At 39.1% G+C, this 22,110-nt stretch overlaps 1 protein-coding gene across 3 annotated transcripts in view; it reads left to right on the top strand.

The window, feature by feature from the left end:
• LOC111151961 (MyoD family inhibitor domain containing) overlaps positions 1 to 21,282 on the top strand; it is an 87,520-nt gene extending 66,238 nt beyond the window's left edge. For all 3 annotated transcript variants that reach the window (XM_022510209.1, XM_022510208.1, XM_022510210.1), the window contains one exon: positions 20,779 to 21,282. In XM_022510209.1, coding sequence (XP_022365917.1) covers positions 20,779 to 21,026 — 248 coding nt within the window. In that variant the 3' untranslated portion in view covers positions 21,027 to 21,282. The remainder of the gene's footprint in view (positions 1 to 20,778) is intronic.
• The last annotated feature ends 828 nt before the right edge of the window (positions 21,283 to 22,110 follow it).

Genomic DNA, 22,110 nt, shown 5'->3' with positions numbered 1-22,110 from the left:
TGGAGTTACACAGGGACATTTGAGAATGTAATTTTAAAAGATCAATTGAAGTAACACAGAAATATATACAGTTTCTCTTAGAAATGTTTTCACTAATACCAATATATAGTGTTAAACTAGTACAGTTTTTGAGGACCTTTTGTAATTAATTTGTATAATTCTCAATCAGTATAGTATAAAATAGGGTAGAGGAGCTGATAGTATAAATTTGCCTTATTTCTGAAAAAATCTTGCAAGGCATTCATTTTTTCTTATATAGAAGGTTTAAGTTGAATACAGTAGGAAGCTTTTTGAAAGATTCACTAGGATCCTCCAGTTGAGAGGTTCCTAGTTTTGGGAGAGGTGTGTGACTTTCACTTAACTTCTATACTTGAAATCTAGCATTTCCTTCATTTATAAATGGAAGTAATAAACTTCAGTAGCGTTAATAGTACCTCTGACTCTGTCACTGATATTTTCATATCCTATTACCATTGTGGCAGAAATCCTGAAGTACTGTTTATGCTAATCACTACTGTAAAATTATAGTAGTTATCAGATGACCACAGAATCTTGTTATTGATGTGTGAGAAAAAACACATACTTAACAATACTTTTATTCCACTTTTAATAACTATTTCAACATAATTGGTTTCCTATGAAATCATTTGTTTTACACATTTAAAAATCTTTTGTCCATGGCATGCAAAAAACCAAAAAGTGCTCTACCCTCCTTTGCTACATCCTAAGCATTCTTTGTAAGCATAATTTCCTTTGTAATCCTGCATTTCTGTGTGTAGTTTTCATAATGCAGAGAATGCAGATTTTTTGATAGCTTTTTTTGGCTCACATGAAATTGGAATAAGTGTAAAAGACATATCCAAATTTCCACCTTGAAAAACTGTTAAATAGTAAGTAGCCGTTGTTCTCACGTTTACCTTTTCATGCATACTTTTGTAAAATTATTTGTTTTTTAACGGAGCATAGTCAACAATATTGGGATACAGGGGCATGGAGAAAATTATTTCTGTGGTTTTGCATGCCACAATTTGGGTAATGTTAACTCTCCATAAAAAATACAGGAGAAAACAGAAGTCAACAACCTGGTGAGAATTTTGTTTCCGTGGTCTCAGAGAAATCTTCCTAAGAGATTTTAATTGATATATAACAACAGTGTGGCTTCAGGCCCTCTTCCCAGCATAGGACCCTGGTAGTTTGTACTGGCTTCCCTACTTCTTGTACACTTGACCAAAGTGAAAATGTCAAGTGGTGGACGCTGGCTCAGGAGGTAGAGGAGGCAATTAGAAGAAAATATGGAATAATTAGAAAACAGTTTGCTCAGGTAAGTTAATGATATTCCTTCCTTTGACAGGGAAAATATTCATACAAATAAATAGTTGTCTCCTCAAAGATTGAAAAATCCAGGAATTGGGGGGGAAATGTGAAGATAATTGAAAGAAAAGAGCAAAATGGATTAATACACTAGTTTCCCAAAGACATATTAAACCTGCCTAAATTTCTACTCTGAATTCTCTTGGGAAATCAAAGTGGAAGAACTGGACCTCTTGGGGAATAATACCCTCATAACATAACATAATTTAAAGTTGACACTAGACGCTGAAGTTTGTTTTTTTTTCCTAATAATTATGCTCAGTGAGGGATGCAGAAATTGCATTTTGGAATGACAGAAGAGCAGTTCTTTTAGAAAGAACTTTTCAATGTCTGTGGTAGCTCTCTCCCGGAAAACGTGTTCTGTGGAGTGACAGGAGAAGATGAAGTAAAACCAAAAGTCATCTCCGCCTCAGGCCATACAAATGAATTTCATAAAGTCAACAGGTATTTAAGGATTTGCCCTGTGCCCAGGCTTGGGTACAAGAGTGTGTAGAGCAGTCCCATTTTATTTCTTAATCTAGTGCTTTTGGTTATTCGGTCACTTATTTCTGACTAAAAGTATAATTTTTTACCAAGTATGAACATACTAGCTCTTGAACCCCAGTGGACCCATTATGTGTGTGTGTGTGTGTGTGTGTGTGTGTGTGTGTGTGTATGTAAATAAAATTAGGCCTCCCAAATATCATCTTCCTAACTGATCCTCAGATCCCTTGCTAAACCTCCTAACTTGCTTAAGACCCCCGCCTTCTGGCATACCTGCCTTTCAGAACCAAAACCTAGACTTTTTCAACAGCTCAGTAGAGCTGAGCACTACTAAGGAAACCTAAACCTCCATAAAAATCACCATCATGACCCATGTGTGATCTTGGGTCTCAACCGGCTTTTCAGAATCCCTCAGCAGACCTTCAGCATGCCCCTCATTCATTCAACATCACCAAGCTTGCTCGGGGGCAGGCACACTGCTGGGGACTGGGACACCGCAGTGGACTATGCAGACAAGCAGACCTGCTCTCTCTGTTTTCCACAATGGCTGCTCTATTCTGTTGCCACTCTCTTTAAATGAAATTCTTGGAAGCTTTCCCTCACTCTCCAGGGGCAGGAGATGCTTTCTCTGCATAGATTTCTTGAAAGGATATCTGCATTTGCTGTCTCTACTTCCTCATTTTTCAATTACTCCTCTTCCCACTGCTCTTCAGTTTCCCTGTCACATCACTGAAATGTCTCTGGCTAAGCACCGTATTTGACACAATCTCCTTGAAATCTTTTTCTTTCTTGCTTCCATGTCCCCTCCATTCCCTGGAGTTTCTACATCCTTAGTAAGTCCTCAGTTTTTCTCAAATGATGTCATTCTCCCTGGACAACTTTATAATTTCATTCGTTATAAGAGTTTCAGCCACGAGTGGCTTCCTACCCTGGATCTGTCTCTTACACTCTAGGCCAGTGTCTCCACTCTTGTCCAAATGTCCACCTCTTGGACATTCCCTTTTGAGTATCTTCAGACTGCCATGTCTATTATTATTTTTTAAATAGGTTCCTTTAAGTAGTTTCCATGGCCAATGTGGAGCCCATGGCCAGTGTGGAGCCCAGTGTGGGACTTGAACTCACAACCCTGAGATAAAGATCAGAGCTGAGATCAAGAGTCAGACGCTTAACTGACTGAGCTATCCTGGCACCTCCCTAAAGTATTTTAAACCACACTATTTTTCTTTCTATGTTTCTTTCTTGGTAAATGGCCCCAGAAACCAGGGAGTCATACTTCACTATTTTCTAACCATCACTGCCTCATCTGTTGTCTTATCAACTCCTACGAATCCGAGGACCCCCATTATATTCCTTAAAGTCACCTTACCTAACCCTTCTGACACCATATTATTATCATTGATGTTGCTCCTGCCTCTTCCTTTCCAAAATGGAAAATTGAGGGTTTTCTCTGCCCCAAAAATGTTGAGCCACTTGCATTTCTAAAACTATCTTGTTCTTCGTGTGCCTTTGAATAACCTCTGGACTACCTGGAGCCACCTTTACCTTCTTTTCACCCAACACTTGCCCTGGGCTCACCTGCTTCTGGGGCTTAGCCAGCTTGGGGCCCCACACATATTCAGCATTCATTACCTTTCCACTGTACTTAGACTGCTGTGTGAAGCCAAGTAATGGCTCTGTTCAAGGCCAAGAAAAGACCCTCAGCTAGACTTTAACAGAAATCTTGTAACCGGAAAGAATCTGGAGATCATTTTCTTCTGCATTATATACATATAGACATTGAGTGAAATGATTTGTTCAAGGTCATTTAGCCAACTAGTGACAGAGTCAAGACAAGTCAAGACTTAGAAAATAGAATGTCATTTCCTGGTTGCTAGAAGCCTCACCAAACCCAAACAGACAAACACCACAGACACTTGTGGTATTCCTCCCAGTCGTTCTGGCATTTGCTGGCCTGAATGGGCAGCCTAGGTAATGAACTGTGACTCAGGGAAACCTCAGCGGGGTTGGGGGGGGGGGGGGGGGGTGAAGTGCAGAGCAGTGAGAGGCAGCACAATAAGAGTTTTTTTGTTTTTTTTTATCATCTTTTCTATGATTTAAAATAATGAGGCTACAGAATTTTTTTTGGATGAGAAAACCAGGTTTGTCAGTATTAGGGTCCTTGCAAACAACATGTTCTTGGATTTTCTTGGCTCTGAAATTGTTTGTACACTAAATTAAGGTGGAGGTATTTATACCTTATAATTTCAATGTCATGCTGTCCTGTTCATCTGAGGCTTAAAAGAAAAAAAAACCCAAATGGTATTAATAGATAACATGGGTGGAGAGGGAGGGATGTGGAAAGAGTGACAATGCCATCACTGATTCACAAATTAATTCCATAAATAACAGGATTTACCTCCTGTGCACTGCTTTGAAATGTGCTTTGATGTCTCATTTCACTAGGCTTTTGCTCTTCATCCTGCCTGGAGTGTCTGTCAGACTGCTGTGTCTCTTTGGTTGGGGCCTGGCTCTTCTATCAGGAGGGGGGAGCACATCCTGAGCCTTCTCAAGGCAAGGCTATTCTTGCCTGTAGGAGGCCCCTCCCCCTGCCAGAGCTGCAGTCCTGCCTCCATCGGAGCTTGCAGGAACAGGAACTGCCAGGGCCTCTCAACCCTTTGGATCACAGAGGTGCAGGGGCCTGATCCCAGCCCTGTGAACACTGTCAGCTTCTCTTTGTGTGTGTGTGTCTGTCTGTCTGTCTGTTCCCACAAGATCTATGTCATGAGTAACCTGGCCCATTCTGGGGGGTTCAGTAATAGGCTAATAATGGGTGACTAAGCATCTCCAGATGGCAGTGTCAGATTCTGAACTCACCTCCTCCCATGGACACCCCAAATCTACAGCTACATCTGGAACCATTTCTTCTGAAAAGGACCTGCAAGCTAGCTGTGTATCCTTCCCATCTGGCAAGGAAAAAAACCCACATTCAAAGCAAGCACAAGAGGCTGAGGCTATCCTGCAGTAAAGCTCACTCCAGCGCAGTGATGCACACTTAGGAGGGAACTCAAAACCTGGAGCTTCTCCCACATTCAGCACCCTAACCTTTAAGACTGCATCTGATGGATGAGCCCCCGAACATCTAGCTTTTAAATCAATGGTGCTTGCATCCCTAAGACCCAAAAGAAGACTATGCTGAACTGAGGAAAGGCTATTAATGGGCTTGTGCTCTTGGACCCACAGGCCCCATGGCCCAGTATAGAGGCAGCTGATTGACAGGTTAGATCTAAACCTTAAGATAGGCAAATACTCTCTAACATAAACAAGTGTCAGTAAGGGGGCAGGCATCTAATTTAACACACCTCTAAGGGTCATCGAGGGTAAGCTGGCAGGTACTACCTTAGGGAAGTTGCTTTCCCTCTGCCTCCCGCCAACTAAACTACTGTAATCTTCTCCAGAAACCTCACAGTGGGGTCACTGTCTTTGTCATCTAGACTGCCTATGAACTTATACATGTGTCTGATGCCCAAGGACACCACTGGATTGTCTAGCTCTGTTGGACAGCAGGGACTGTGTTCCTGGGTCCCACAGACTAACACAGGAGAGACTGTTCTTGACCAGCTGCCACTCGTAGGGCACTGTACAGGTAGCAGAATGAAACATAGTCCTAGTGTTTCTGCAAGAGGGGCTATGTGCTTAACATGAGCTTAGACTTTGGGCAGGCTTCAGGTGGGGCATATATCTAGGGGCCTGCTGATACGGACTCCACAGGCCTGTGCATGCTTTCTTCGAGCTCCCCTTCTGCCTTGTTCCAGATTACCAGTATCCTTCCAAAAGGAACTTGCATACCCACCTGCTATCCTGATTTTTTAACTCCCACCCAGTGGATACCTCTAGATTGCCTAGCTATGGAAGGCAGTGGGAGTCATAGTTGTAGTCCTACAGGATTATATATGTTTGCATACTTTAAAAGCTGCTGTTGTGTGTGTGGGGGGAGCGAGTCTGTCTTTGAAACAGTTTTGAGTCTAGGTGCTGACTGAGATCCTTTCTTTTGGAACATGGATAACTTTTAGCAAATGCTCAACCACTGGGAGCCACTGAAAATAAAGTAGGCTATTGTACAATACTAAGGTTTGAGAGACAACCAAGAGCTAGGATAGGGTTGAACAATAAGATTTATCTGCTACATAAAGCCACTCTACTTCTTCATACTGGGCAAGGTCGCTGTTTGATCTAATGCATAGAAGCCAACATAGAGAGTCAAGAAAAATGAATAAAGAGTATGTTTTAAAAGAAAGAACAAGACAAAACCTAAGAAAAAGTTCTTAAGCAGTTTACCTGACAGAGTTCAAAATAATAGTAATAGTTTTAAAGATGTTCACCAAACTTGGGAGAAGAAAGAAATATACAAAATTACCAAATGGAAGTCACAGAGCTGAAGAATACAAAACCAAACTGAAAAATATGCTTAGAAGGATTCAGCAGCAGACTATATCTGAAGCAGAAGAAAAAAATCAGTGAACTCAAAAACAGGGCAGTAGAACTCACCTCATCAGAGCAATAGAAAGAAAAAAAGTGGGTAAGATAGCTTAAGGGAGTTAGGTGACATCAAGTGGGCCAATATTCACATTGAAGGGATCACAGAAGGAGAAGAGAGAAAGGGGCAAAAAAGTTACTTGAAGAAGTGATGGCTGAGAATTTTCCTAACCCCATGAAGAAAACAGACATCCAGATATAGGATGCTGAGAAATTTCCAAATATAACGAACCCAAGGAGACTCATACCAAGACACATTATAATTAATATGTCAAAAGTTAAAGAGGAGAGAATCTTAAAAGCAGGAAGAGAAAAACAACATACATACAAGGGAACCCCTACAGACTATACTTGGATTTTTCAGCAGAACCTGTGCAGGACAGAAGGGAATGGCATGATATATTTCAAGTGCTGAAAGAAGAAAAACTCACAACCAAGAACACTCTCCAGCAAAGTTGTCATTCTCAATTTTAGGAGAGAGCATTTTCCAGACAGACAAAAGCTAAGCCTGCCTTACAGTAAACACTAAAGGGACTTCAGTAAGCTGAGGTAAAAGGGCACAAATGAGCAACATAAACACATATGAAAGTACAGATCTCAGTGGTAAAGGTAAATATATAGTAAAAGTCAGAATAATGTAAACATGGCAGATTAATCACTTATAAAGGTAGTATGAAGGTTAGAAAAATAGTAAAACTGCAATAAGTAGTTAAGATAAACATAAAATGTGACATCAAGGAAGAGGGGAAAGTAAAAATGTAGAGCTTTAGAATGCATTAAAACAAATTATAAACTTAAAATAGACTGTTAGAAATGTTATTATATATAAGCCTCTTCCTAACCACAAAGGAAAAACCTATGGCAGATACACACACAAAATATGGAAAAGAGATTAATCTTAGCATACCACTGTACAAAATCTTAAGTTACAAAGAAAGAGAGCAAGTGAAAGGAAGAAACAGAAAGCTACAAAACAGCCAAAAAAAAAAAAACATTTTTTTTTTTTACAAATGGCAGTCAGTATATGCCTATCAGTAATTAACTTTAAATGTAAATGGACTAAATTCTTCTATTAAAAAGGTTGAATGAAAACACAAGATTCATCTATGTGCTCTCTACAATAGACCCACTTCAGATGTAAAGTCACACGGACTGAAAGAGAAGTAAACAATCTTCCATGCAAATTGAAACCAAAAGAAAGCTGGAGTAAGTGTATTTAGATCAAGCAAAATAGTCTTTAAAATAAGGACTGTAAAAAGAGACAAGGAAGCACATACTGATAAAGGGGGCAATACAACAAAAGGATATAACATTTTTTTTTTAATTTTTTTAATTTATTTTCAGCATAACAGTATTCATTGTTTTTGCACCACACCCGGTGCTCCATGCAATCCTTGCCCTCTCCAATACCCACCACCTGGTTCCCCCAGCCTCCCACCCCCTGCCCCTTCAAAATCCTCAGATTGTTTTTCAAAGTCCATAGTCTCTCATGGTTCACCTCCTCTTCCAATTTCCCCCAACTCCCTTCTCCTCTCTAACATTTTAAATAATTTAAGTACCCACATAGGAACACCTGAATATGTAAAGCAAATATTTACAGACCCAAAAGAAGAAATAGCAATATGCTAATAGTACAGGACTTTAATACCCCCCTTTCATCAACAGATAGATCACCCAGACAGAAAATCAATAAGGACACATTGTCCTTAAGCAGATCATTAGACCAGATGGACTTAATATACACAGAACATTACACCCAAAAGTAACATGGAATATTCTCCAGGATAGAGCATGTTGGGCCACAAAATAAGCCTAAATCAATTCAAAAAGATTGAAGTCAATATTCAGCATCTTTTCTAACTGTAGTTGTCTTTAATTAGAATTCAATTACAGGGGGTGCCTGGGTGGCTCAGTGGGTTAAAGCCTCTGCCTTCAGGTCAGGTCATGATCCCTGGGTCCTGGGATGGAGCCCCGCATCAGGCTCTCTGCTCCGCAGGGTTCCTGCTTCCTCCTCTCTCTCTCTGCCTCCTTGTGATCTCTGTCAAATAAATAAAATCTTAAAAAAAAAAAAAAAGCAATTACAAGAAAAATGGAAAATTTACAAATGTGGAAATTAAACAGTCTACTGAACAACCACTGGGACAAAGGAGAAATAAAAAAATGCCCTGAAAATATGAAAACAGAAGTACAACATAACAAAAATAATGGATACAGCAAAAGCAGTTCTACCAGGGAAGTCCATAATGATAAATACCTATCTCAAGAAACAAGAAAAAATCTAAAACAACCTAACTCTATACCTCAAGGCATTAGAAAAACAAATGAAGACCAAAGTTGGTAGAGTGGAAGTAAATAAAGTAGAGGCTTAGAAGACAAGAGAAATGAATGAAACCAAGAGCTGTTTCTTTGAAAAGATAAGCAAAATTGGTGAACCTTTAAATTCACAAAAAAAGCAGACTCAAAAATCATAAAGAGGAGACATTACAACTGATATCACAGAAATACAAAAGATTTAAGACACTACTATGAACAATTACATTCCAACCAATTTTACACCAAGAAGAAATAAATTCTCAGAAACATAACCAAAAAACACTACCAAGAATGAATCATAATAAAATAGAAAATATAAAGAGACTGGTTACTAGTAAGGAGTTTGAATCAGTAAGAAAAAAAATCTCCCAAAAAACCAAAGTCAGGACCAGATGGCTTCACTGGTGAATTGTAAAACCCATCCTTCTCAAACTCTTCCAAAAATAATAGAAGAGGAGGAAACACTTTCAAACTCATTTTATAAGACCAGCATTACCCTGATACAAAAACAACACAAGGATGCTACAAGAAAGAAAATTACAAGGCAGTATCCCTCATGAACGTACATGCAAATAGCCTCAACAAAATATTAGCAAACCAAATTCAACAATTCATTTAAAAGACCATACATTGTGATCAACTAAGATTTATTCCAGGGATGCAAGGATGGTTCAACTTCTGCAAATCGATATATATACCATTTTAATAAAACAAAATATAAAAATTATATGATCATCAATAGATGCAGAAAAATTATGACAAAATTCAACATAAATTTATGATTAAAAATCTGAACACTTGTGTATGGAGGGAATATATCTCAGTGTAACAAAAGCTGTATATGACCAGCCCACAGCTTAACACCTTACTCAATGGTGAAAAGCTTGAAAGCTTTTCCTCTAAGATCAGGAGTAAGACAAGGATGCCCACTCTTACCATTGTTATTCAATATAGTATTAGAAATTCTGACCCGAGCAATTAGGAGAAAGAAACGGAAGACATACAAATTGGAAAAGAAGAAATAAAACTATCAGGATTTGCAGATGACATAATATGTATAGAAAACCCTAAAGATTCTTACAAAAACTGTTAGACCCAATTCTGTGAAGGTGCAGGATCCAAAAATCAGTATCAAAAATGTGTAGCATTTATATATATGTATATAATCAGAAAGAGAAATTAAGAAAATAATCCTATTTACATTTGCATCAAGGAATAAAATACCCAGGAATATATTTAACCAAGGAAGTTAAAGAATTGTACCCTGAGTACCAACAGACATTCGTGCAAGAAACTGAAGACAACATAAATATGAAAATATTCTGTGCTCATGGACTGGAAGAATATTGTTAAAATGTCCATACTACCTAAAGCAGTTGACAGGTTCAATGAAATCCCTAGCAAAACGGCAAGGGCATTAATAGAAATAATAGAACGATCCTAAAGTTTGGAATTACAGAAGACCCTGAATAGGTCTTTCTTGAGAAAGAACAACAAAGCTAGAAGCATCACACTGTCTGATTTCATCTATATTACAAAGCTGTAATAGTCAAAGCAGGATGGTATTGGCATAAAAACAAACACATGGATCAATGGAACAGAATATAGAGCCCAGAAATAAACCCATGCATGCATAGTGAGCCAAGAATATGCAATGAGTAAAAGTCTCTTCAGTAAATGATAGCAGGAAACCTCGACAACCACATGCAAAAGAATGCAACTGGACCACCATTGTATACCATACACAAAAGTTAACTCAAAATAGAATAAAGACTAAGACCTGAAACCATAAAATTCAGAAGAAAATACAGGCAGTAAGCTACTCCTTGATTTCTACTCTGGTGGCAATTATTTTAGATTTGGTACCAAAAGCAAACCTAGAATAAACAAGTAGGACTACATCAAACTAAAAGGCTTCTGCACAGCAAAGGAATCCATCAATAAAACAAAACCACAAGCTATCAAATGGGAGAAAATATTTGTAAATATTGAATGAGGGGTTAGTATCCAAAATATAGAGAGAAGTCCTACAACTCAACAGCAAAAAACCCCAAAGAATCTGATTTAAAATGGGCAAAAGATTTCAATAGATATTTTTCCAAAGATGATATACAGATGGCCAACATGTCCCATGAAAAGGTGCTTAACATCACTAATCATCAGGGAAATTCAAATCAACAACACAATGAAATACCACCTCACACTTGTCAGATTGGTCAGTATCAACAAGACAGAAATACCAAGTGTTGAGGTTGTGGAGAAGAGAGACTCCTTGTGCACTGTTGGTGGGAATGTAAATTGGTTTAGCTACTATTGAAAACAGTACGGAAGTTGTTCGAAAATTAAAAATGGAACTGTCAGGGTGCCTGGGTGGTTCAGTCATATTCTTTGCCTTCAGCTTAGGTCATGATCCCGGTGTCCTGGGATCAAGCCCCGGCATCAGATTGGACTCCCTGCTCAGTGGAGAGTCTGCTTCTCCCTCTCCCTCCCTCATAAATAAATCTAAAAAAAAAAAAAAAAATTTTTTTTAAATAAATAAATAAGGAAGTACCATATGACTCAGTAATTCTAATGCTGGGTATTTATCCAGAAGAAATGAAAAGTTCAAAAAGGCAAATCCACCCTCATGATCACTGGAGATTTATAATAACCAAGATATGGAAATAATGTTTCTTAATGGATGATTGGATAAAGAAGATATGATCAATACATATAACTTTGTGTGTGTGTGTGTGTGTATGTGTGTATGTATACACACAAATGAACATTATCCAACCATAAAAAAGAGGGAAATCTGGCCTTTGCAACAACATGGATGGACCTTGAGGGCATTATGCTAAGTGTGTGAGTTAGATAAAGACAAATACCGTAGGATCGCACTTATATGTGACATCTAAAAACAGAAAAAAATGAGTTCACAGGTATAAAGAACAGATTAGATTGGTGGTGGCCTGAGGCAGCAGGTGGGGGTGGGTAAAATGGATGAAGGAGCGACAAACTTCCACTTACAAAATAAAGAAGTAATGGGGACGTAACGTACAGCATGGTGACTACAGTTAACATATTACCTCTATGAAAGTTGCCAAGAGAGTAGATCTTAGAAGTTCTCCTGAGAAAACTATGGTGACAGACAGTAACTAGACATATTGTGGTGATGATTTCACAGAGCAATTACAATAAATCATGTTGTAAACCTGAATCTAATACGTTACATGTTAATTATACCTCAATAAATACATTAATATTAAATAAATTTGTTTTATTAAATAAAAACTTCCGCTCCACTGGGCACTATTTTGCCAAAAAAAAAAAAAATTCTTAATTTACTTTGCACAGTATTTAGACAAGCACAGGTAAGAAGAGAAACTGAAATGTGAATTGTGAAAGAGACACAGTTGGGAAAAATGGAAAGAACGTTAAGGTTTGAGGAGAGATTTCTGAGATCATTTCTGAACAGTCTTAAGAACGTAAATCCTACCTCGCACCAGACAGAATGGATAAAATTAACAAGTCAGGAAACAACAGATGTTGGCGAGGATGCAGAGAAAGAGAAAACATCCTACACTGTTGGTGGGAATGCAAGCTGGTTCAGCCACTCTGGAAAACAGAAAGGAGGGTCCTCAAAAAGTTGCAATCGCAGTACTGGGTATTTACCCTAAAGATACAAACATAGTGATCCGAAAGGGCAAGTGCACCTGAATGTTTATAGCAGCAATGTCCACAATAGCCAAACTATGGAAAAAACCTAGATGTCCATCAACAGATGAATGGATAAAGAAGGTGTGTGTGTGTGTGTGTGTGTGTGTGTGTGTGTGTGTGTGTGTGTAATGGAATACTATGCAGCCATCAAAAGAAATGAAATCTTGCCATTTGCAATGACATGGATGGAACTAGAGGGTATTATGCTGAGCGAAGTAAGTCAATCAGAGAAAGACAATTATTGTATGATCTCTCTGATATGAGGAATTTGAGAGGCAGAGTGAGGGGTTTGGGGGTTAGGGAAGGAAAAAATGAAACAAGATGGGATTGGGAGGGAGACAAACCATAAGAGACTCTTAATCTCACAAAACAAACAGGGTTGCTGGGAGGTGTTGGGGTGGGGACAGGGTGGTTGGGTTATGGACATTGGGGAGGGTATGTGCTATGGTGAGTGCTATGAAATGTGTGAGCCTGACGATTAACAGACCTGTACCCCTGGGGCAAATAATACACTATATGTTAATAAAAATAACTTAAAAAAAAAAATAGAAAATTCCCAAATACACAAACTATCTTTACACCTCAAAGAACTAGAGAATCAACAAATTAAGACAAACCCATGGATGGGAAGGGAAATAATTACAATTAGAACAGAAATCAATGAATTAGAAATTAGAAATATAGTAGAACACATCAACAAAATTAGAAGCTGGTTCTTTAAAAGAATTAATAAGATTGATAAACCACTGGCCAAACTTCTCCAAAAGAAAAGAGAATGGACCCAAATTAATAAAACTACGAATGAAAGGGGAGAGATCATGACTAACACCAAGGAAATAGAAACAATCGCTATAAATTATTATCAACAACATATGTCAATAAATCTAGCAACCTGTTAGAAATGGATGCATTCTTGGAACCTATAAACTACCAAGACTGAAACACAAAGAAATTGACAGCCTGAGTAGACCAATAACCAGTAATGAGATTGAAGCAGTGATCAGAAACCTCCCCAAAAACAAGAGTCCAGGACCTGATGGATTCCCTGGGGAATTCTACCAAACATTCAAAGAAGAAATAATACTTTTTCTACTGAAGCTCTTTCAGAAAATAGAAACAGAAGGAGAACTTCCAAACTCATTCTATGAAGCCAGCATTACCTTGATCCCCAAACCAGGCAAAGACCCCGTCAAAAAGGAGAATTTCTGACCAATATCCTTGATGAACACGGACACAAAAATTCTCACCAAAATACTAGCCAGTAGGATCCAATAGTACATTAAAAAGATGATTCACCACGACCAAGTGGGATTTATTCCTGGGCTGCAAGGTTGGTTCAACGTCCGCAAATCAACCAATGTGATACAATACATTAATGAAAGAACAAGTTTAAAAAAAAAAAAAAAGTAAATCTTAGTTTTAATGAAAAAATTTATTTTTTCCTGGCCATAGATGGCATTGTGACCAATTTCAGCAGACCATTAGACATACTCTTTCTAGGAAACTTCTTCTAAGATCTAAAGTGGACTTTGTTATCCAAAAGTTACATTCAACTTTATTAATTAAACCTTTTGGATTAGGGGTTTTCCAACTGGCCAACTGAATAAAGTCAACACCGACTAGGTTCAGGTAAAGTATAGTGTTTCTCTGTTTAAGCCTTCCAGCTTCCAGAGAAAAGTAAATGGACGTAATTTAAATATGGAAAAAGATGATTATTTTAAGTCTTCCGCTGCAGCCAAACATAAAATTTCCTAATTTTTCCTGGGCAGATTTCTGCCTGCTTCACTCTTCTGCAGATTTCTCTTTCTTGCCTTTTTGGGTCTCTCTTTTCAAAGTGTTTCAACTATAAACTGAGCCTTTTATAACCCTCCTTCGGTTAAAATGGAATGGCCTGATTTTAGTGTGGTGATCAGAGTAATGAAATATTGGTAGGTAAAGAGCGGTGGGCTCCCTAGAAGAAATCTTGTATTATTTCTGTCACTATGACAGTAACAATATTTAGTAAGTACTTCATGAGAAATCCCTTCTTGAGCACTTATAGGCACGCTCATCCTCATCCTTTGAGGACAGTGCTGTTATTCCCAGCTAGCCAGCTTGTTGTCTGGTTAAAGTAATGTAAATTTTATTTGCACTATATTTTTTTTTTTAAGCTTTTCTTTACCCTCTTCTCTGCTCAGGTACTAACTGTACATGTAAAATGTTTTAAATAAACACCTCTACTAACTGAGTGTTTACTCCTCTTCATGTTTCTTTGTACAGCTTCTGAGGGGGGCAGAGGGGCACGGGGTGTTCTGTTATAAAAGGCTGTGTTCCGGGGCGCCTGGGTGGCTCAGTGGGTTAAGCCTCTGCCTTTGGCTCAGACATGATCCCAGGGTGATGGGATCGAGCCCCGAATCGGGCTCTCTGCTCAGCGGGGAGCCTGCTTCCTCCTCTCTCTCTGCCTGCCTCTCTGCCTACTTGTGATCTCTCTCTCTGTCCAATAAATAAATAAAATCTTTAAATAAAATAAAATAAAAGGCTGTGTTCCTAGACTTAGTAGATGCGACTCTTCAGAAAGGACTCCGTGACTCAGTGCTACAGTTAAGTCTTGACTAACAATTACTGGATCAAATCTCTCAGAGTTTGGAATATTTAATGAATCGAACACGGAACAGGCAGCAGGATAAATGAGTAAGAGAAGAAAAAAAAAATCTGTGCTATTCACTTAAGTGTAATTTAAAATGCAAATGCACTTCCCATAGGTGCAGGATGGAATCCAGAATTTGGACATGTGGGAGGAAAATCAAGGAGTCCCTTTGTGGGAGGTGGGAGAACGGTTTTATATTTTTTTTCCAAGGTTCTTCTGAGTTTGCTGAGAGGAAAGATAATGTAAAGATAATTGTTCAGTTTTCCTAAGTGTGGTCATCTCTGTACTGCAGTGGAAAATACAGCTCTTCTCTTCTTTTACCTCCTGACCTAACTCACTTTCTTCCCTACTAGGAAAATGTTGACTGTGTTCTGGCTGAGAAGCATGGCCTCACGGGGACAGCAGTGTGCCAGAGAGTTCTGGGTAGGAGGGACACTTTGGGCCAATTTATGCAGGCGGCAGGTCATCCTAGGGCTGTAGGCCAGATGCTGCGTGTCCTCTGGCTTGGAGACACAGGCCTCCTTGGAGCTGAGCTACCGTGCTGTATTAGTAAATATTTCCTGCCCCCGCATACACTTGAGGAGCAGAACTCCCTGGAGATGTCTGTGTCTCATCCCTCACAGCTGGCTTTTCACAGAGGCCACATACTTAGCTCTCCTGGCTGTGATTCAGGATTACTAAACCCCACTTCTAGCCTGCTTTCTGATTTTGCGTTGAGAAACAACAGTCGCAGTGAAGCTGCGTCTGGGCACAAGAAGGCCTCCACCCAATTAGGCATCCCCTGTACAATGAGCCCCTTTGTACCCCCACTGGGCAGATGTGAGCCTTAGCAGCTAAAGACATGGCGACACCTGTGGGTTCTCTGTAGCTTTGGTCATAAAGTCAGGTTTGATCTCTGTGCAATTTCCTAAATTACTAATTACGCATAATTGACTGCTCATATTTTTATCTGCAGTTGCTTTTTGGCACACTGTCAGTCTGTTACAAATGGTAACCTCTTTTTCTCCGTATACAGTTTGCTTGTTGGGGACCTGATTAAGAAAGTCGTTTTAAGCATGTAAGTCATAGGAAATGATATTAGAGATGAGATAAAACACATACAAATCTGCGTGCACTCAGTAATGGCTTGTGGGTTATTCTCAGAATTCGTTGCTCTGTGCTTCCCAGTACTCTGCTGTTTGGGGTCTCTGTTCCAAGAAATTCAGAGCACCTGTCATACCACATCTTAAAAAAAAGAAAACGAAAGAAATTTAAGAGGCTCCCTTAGAACAGAGCACAGTTTAGGGTGCACATGGTTTTCTGATGGCTCTTAAGTCAGTAGTCTGTTCACTGTAACTGCTTCCCTCATATTTTCTTAGCACCTTGGGTCACATAGGATTGGGCCAATCAATCTGACAGAAGCACTTTGGGTCACATAGGATTGAGTCAATCAATTTGGGATCATTTCTTTATTAAACTAATGTGTTCTTCTAAAAGTGAGTCTCTAGTCTCATCTTAACCAAAACCAAGGCCCTTGGACCAGTCACAGAGGCTTCCACCAGTCATCTAAGGATGCTGGTTATCTAGGTTTCTGGTGTTACCTTCATGGCATGGGACAGCTAGATGCTTTCCAGATAGATGACCTTTCACAGGACTCAGAAGATTTTGTTTGGGTTTGTTGTCTGCAGTCATTCGTAACAGTTTTGGTTTCTTTTAATCAAACGTTGTGCTGAAGCTTTCTTTTTACGGCTTCTTGTGGCTGCTGCTGTGTTCCTTTGTTTCCCTCAGTTTACAGTAGCTGTCAGTCTTGCGCTGAGCTCCCCTCTCAGTAGTACACCGAGTTGTGCAATTCTTGCTTGGCCCAGTCTGAGACAGGCATCTTTCCCAGAACCTAGTTGGCTTCTCAGAGGTTAAATACTTTTGGCAAAAACTGCAAATATGACTGAATAAAACCAGAAAAATGAAAAACCTCAAGAACAGGGGGAGAAATAATTATTTCTGACTGTGAACTACATCAATGCAGAGGACTCCTCTTCTTTCATCTTCTTAGTTGGCTAAAACTTCTAATCCTCTCTTTGCTTCAAATAAAAGCAGCATGGCAATGCTGTTTGTGATTGTTGATTCCCCTGAAGGGGGTGGGGTGACCGTGGCAGAAACTGTCAGCTCTTTGGCCTTACCTTAACCTCTTCCTTACCTCAGGTCACCATGTGATCCAACTGCCCTTTCTAGAGCACAACTAAAAAGAAAAACTGATCAGAGAGCATTTAGGGATCTTCTTGTTGTCGTCGTACCTAGGTAGTTCTTAACTTCTAAAGGACAGATTATGACTGTGTCTGTGGTCCCCGTCTGTAGAGATGCACCTTGGTTAGTATCACTGTTCTCTCTGAACTGTATTTTGGTTTGTGGCTTTTTTTAGGTGTCCTTGAATTGATTGGTTTTTCAGAGTAGCCCAGAGTGGTTTCCAAGTAAATTATGTAGAACCTGTGTTTTAAGATAATGTCTTTTTTGTGTCTGTGTAAGTTTTAGTATTTATATAAAGAACTTCTTCTTTTGAGACCTGTGTCATGGCTGTGTTTGACCAGAATTCCTATGTCATCCGTTCACTGCTTTTGTGCAGGTGAGGATGGACCTGAACTTTTATCCTTTCAATTGACAGATTTGTTTCTTCTGAGACACGCTCTCTCTTGGCTGCCTACTGTCTCCTGTCTATCTCCACAGTGTGACCGGCTGCTTATCAGGTCTCCTACTCATCAACTTTGCTCTCGTTGAGGGTTATAGCCTTTACTACCAACTCTTCATTAAAAGTGAGATTCAGACTCATCTTTAGAAAGGAAAGGAACATGAATCAAGGCTAAAAACAGATCAAGACAAATCAGAAAGTTTTGGATTTATAACTGATCTTCCCCCAAGGCAGATGAACCGAGTGCTCCACCCCTGCGGTCAGCCCAGCATGCTGGACTCGAGGCTGGCCCATTCCGGCGAGGCGCGTGGCTTCTCACTCTGACTCTGCAGCCGGCCTCTAGGACTCGGGGCGAATTTTCTAAAATTCCTCTAAGTCTATATTGGTAAAACAGGGATCATACCAGTACTGCTTCTTGAACATATTATTAGAATTAAGGGAATTCATATTTGGAAAGAGCCTTACACAGAGTTTAGTACAAAGTAAGTATCTAAAATAGTTTTTAAAAAAATGAAATGGTGTGGGTGCCTGGCTGGCTGAGATGGTTGAGCATCTGCCTTCAGCTCAGGTCATGGTCCTGGAATCGAGTCCCCCCATCAGGCTCCCTGCTCAGTGGGGAGTCTGCTTCACCTTCTACCCCTCGCCCCTGCTTGTGCATGCTCTCTCTTAAAAATAAATCGTTTAAAAAAATAGTGATGAAAACATCTCTCTCCTGAAAGACGTATTTCTTAATTCTGAAAACCGCAAATAAATAATTTTCCTTCATTAACACTAGGCTTTCCATTCTATGAAAAACAACCAGTCATACCTATTTGTTATAGAAACCACATTTTGGGGAAAAAAAATCACATTTTGTTATAGAAGAGAGTCTAGAAAGGAGTGTTTGATCTCTTGGCAGCAAAGAACTTTTTCATTTTGTTTATTAAAAATAGTTTAATAGACTTTAATTTGTGAATCTTGTTGGCTTAAAGTAGGAGTGTGGACAGATCCTACTCTGGGTGTAGGGCTTCTCATTTCTGTATGACAACTGTCATTGTCTAAAATCTGGAAGAGCTTTTAATTTCCAGTGAGTGGATAGGTCCTGTGAGTGGCGATTAACTGTTTAGTTTGGAATGTCACTCCTGTCCCTTTTTATCCTGCAGGCTCTTGATTTCTTAACAATTATATTCAGTCTCTCCCCTCCTGATTATTGGTTTCTTCCTCTTTTTTCTGTGTAGGCATGGCTGGGCTCCCTTCTTTTGAATCAGGCATTAAAACTTTTTATTTCATTCTGCTACCGAATCTTATTAATGCCTCCTCAGCCATGTAATCAATCCCATACCTTTAGCTAACTGTAAGATTTGATTCAGATTTCTCTATTACTTTAAACTCTCAAGGTCTAAAAATTAACTCATCTGTCTCTTGTTATTTTATTTTTACCTTAAAAAAGCCACATACTGAGAGCAGATAGTCATTTTTGAGAAAGGACTGGTATCTTAAATATCTACAAATCAGTAAGAAAAAAAACATGTAACTTAATTAGAAAAATGAGGGGGAACTTGAATGGCCTGAACACCTGTTTCAAAGAAGAGGAAACACAAAAACATGTCTAGACTTACTAGTGAAGATATAAATGCAAAGTAAAACCACCATGAGATACCCTTTCACACTCAACTGGCAATAATGAAGGCAGGACAGTCTCCAAGATTGATGAAGATGTAGATATTGAGCATTCTTAAGCTTGGTTTGGGGGAGTAAATTTTGGAGCAAGCAGTGTTTTTGGAAACAAGTTTGCATATCCTGTGAGCCCAGAGCTCTGCCAGTGACCTAGCATGGGAACTCTAAGACACTTGCACAAAACTATTCCAAACAGTAAAGTCTGGAATAGCAAAAACATTGGATATGACAAATATATTCACAAATAGTATGGATAAATTAATTATGGTACATTTAATCAATTGGGATACTCTACACCTGGAAAATAAGTGAACTTAGCAACAGGATCCTGGAGGGGAAATACACAGTACTGAGCAAAAAATGCTACTCACAGGAATCCAGAAGGTACCTTTATCCTTTCTGAGAGCTAATGAGGGATGTTTCCACATTTACTGTTGTGAAAAGTATAGTGCAAAGTAAGGGAAAGATTTAGTCAAAATTCAAGACATTGATTATATTGTGGAAGAGGGAGCTTTACATAGGAAGGGACCGAAGGAGGCTTCAAAGATGTAAGCCTGTCCTTAGGCTGGGTGGAATGGCCATTCTTTCCCCCCTTGAAACTGATAGATCCAATACGGGTCGTTCTGTATATGATGTATTCTGTGATTAATATATAAAGAATCTTATGTTCAAGAAGATTCTTAGGGCTTTAAGAATACTCGGTTAAAGGTTCTTCAACGTCAAGTGAGTTTTTGTCGATTCCCCTTTCAGCCTTGAAATAGCAGTGTTCCCAATGAAGTGGAAAGTTAAGGTCACGAGTGTTAGAACTAGTTAGTACTCATATCTCTGTGAAGGCATATTGAACAGAACTGGCTTTCTGAAAGGTAACTCTATTTTCTTCATAGGATAATAAATCTAGCTCTTTATAACAGTTATCTTACAAACCATGATAACCGTATAATCCTGGAAAAGCTCAGTAATCTACTCAATGTATCGTACTGAATATTTTTTCCTCCAGTTTGGGAGCACGTGGGTGGTGCAGTCAAATGTCTATTTCTAAAGGACTGCGAGGTCACAGAAGTGTTTAGCCTGTGTGATGGAGAGCAATAGGATGTAGGGAAGATGGGTGAGAGACACAGAGCAGTAGAACAAAGGACTAAAACCACTGTACGGTGTGTGAGAATAACAAAATCTCACCCACATGCACACATCTGTACCCACACCCCACCACCACCTTTTCGGTTGGTTGGTTGGTTTCTGAATGCAATATCGACCTCTAAAGATGGCTCACCTAAAATTTAAGCTTCTTTGTGAGCTTCCAGCCCACGGGAAGGCTTATGAGACTGCATGTCATGGGGTTTTGGATTATTTTGATCAATTACTTATTTTGATCAATTCTTAGCATTCAGCCCATTGATGATTTCTCTATTTGTGTTTTTTTTTTCCTCACTACATGGTCTCTTCCCAACTGAAAATGAAGATTGCTGTGTCCACTGTATCCTGGCCTGCTTGTTCTGTGAATTCCTCACCCTCTGCAATATTGTCCTGGGCCAGGCTTCCTGTGGCATCTGCACCTCAGAAGCCTGCTGCTGTTGCTGTGGAGACGAGATGGGGGACGACTGTAACTGCCCTTGTGACATGGACTGTGGCATCATGGATGCCTGTTGTGAATCATCGGACTGCTTGGAAATCTGTATGGAATGCTGTGGAATTTGTTTTCCTTCATAGGTATTTATCTTCTGTTTGTGTTAAAACTGGAGGTTTTACAATTTTTCTTTGAAGGGGGCAGAAAATCACATGGTGAGAGTCTCATGAAGCAACCCAGTATTTGCACTGTTAACTCATTATTTTAAGTAATCTCTGAAAGCCTTTTCTCTCTAACCGAATCTACGTGTTTTAATATGTGAAATTTTAACTACTTCTAAACTAAATAAGTTACAATGACTGAGGGACATTTTGACCAAAAAAAAAAAAAAAAAAAAAACAAAAAACTAAATGTCTCCTTTTTATGCATGTTTCTGTTGCTTTTAACCATTCTTAAGAGCCTCTTGCTCTAAGTGTATTATTTCTCTGTATTTAAACCAGTTTATATTTTTGATGTTTATCTGTTTATGGTTCCAAGTAAGCATCCCTTCTTTTAAAGTGAACTTTGGGAGAAAAACCCACACCATAGTTGGGCACCTAGTGTTCAGCTCTGTGCTGGGTTCTCCCTTTCTCCCCTCATTCATCAGACACTAAGAGCCTACTGTGTGTAATGTTCTGCTCAGATGCAAAGACGGATGCCACTGAACTCCCATCCAGAGGACTATACAGTTTAGTAGAGGAGACACCCGTCAAGTACACACCAGTCCTCAAGGCATACTGAAGTGCGGATGATGTGAGAGAGAGGCTAAAAAGGCTCTAGGAATACACAGAAGAGACTAGCTCTTGTCTACCGGCATAGGCACACAGCTTCAAGGAAAAGGGGGCATTTGAGGAGGACTTTTAGGATGAGTGATCCATCCATGGCTTGGATGAATCAGATTTAGTAAGACCAAGTTTTAGGTGGGGAGCTTGAACTGTGTGTGCCCTTAAGCCATTAAAAGAAAAATGCCTTAAGTATGTATTTTCTTTAGTTGCAGGAATACAGCTTTTTGTTAAAGCCTATAAAATTTAAATTAATGAAAAATATGCAATTTTTTACACATCATTTAAATGTTATAAAGTTTTGATAAGAATATAATGCTTTATTAAAATAGCTCTATTTTATTAAGAATGTGGAATACTTTTGACAAAATGCATTTAAATTAGGTGATTTTTAAAAAATATTAAA

This window comes from Enhydra lutris, unplaced genomic scaffold (assembly GCF_002288905.1).
Source record: "Enhydra lutris kenyoni isolate GAN:26980312 unplaced genomic scaffold, ASM228890v2 scaffoldscaffold27, whole genome shotgun sequence".
NCBI classification, from domain to species: domain Eukaryota; kingdom Metazoa; phylum Chordata; class Mammalia; order Carnivora; family Mustelidae; genus Enhydra; species Enhydra lutris.
Note: the sequence above shows the minus strand (reverse complement) of the source record. Positions and strands in the feature narration are given on the sequence as shown.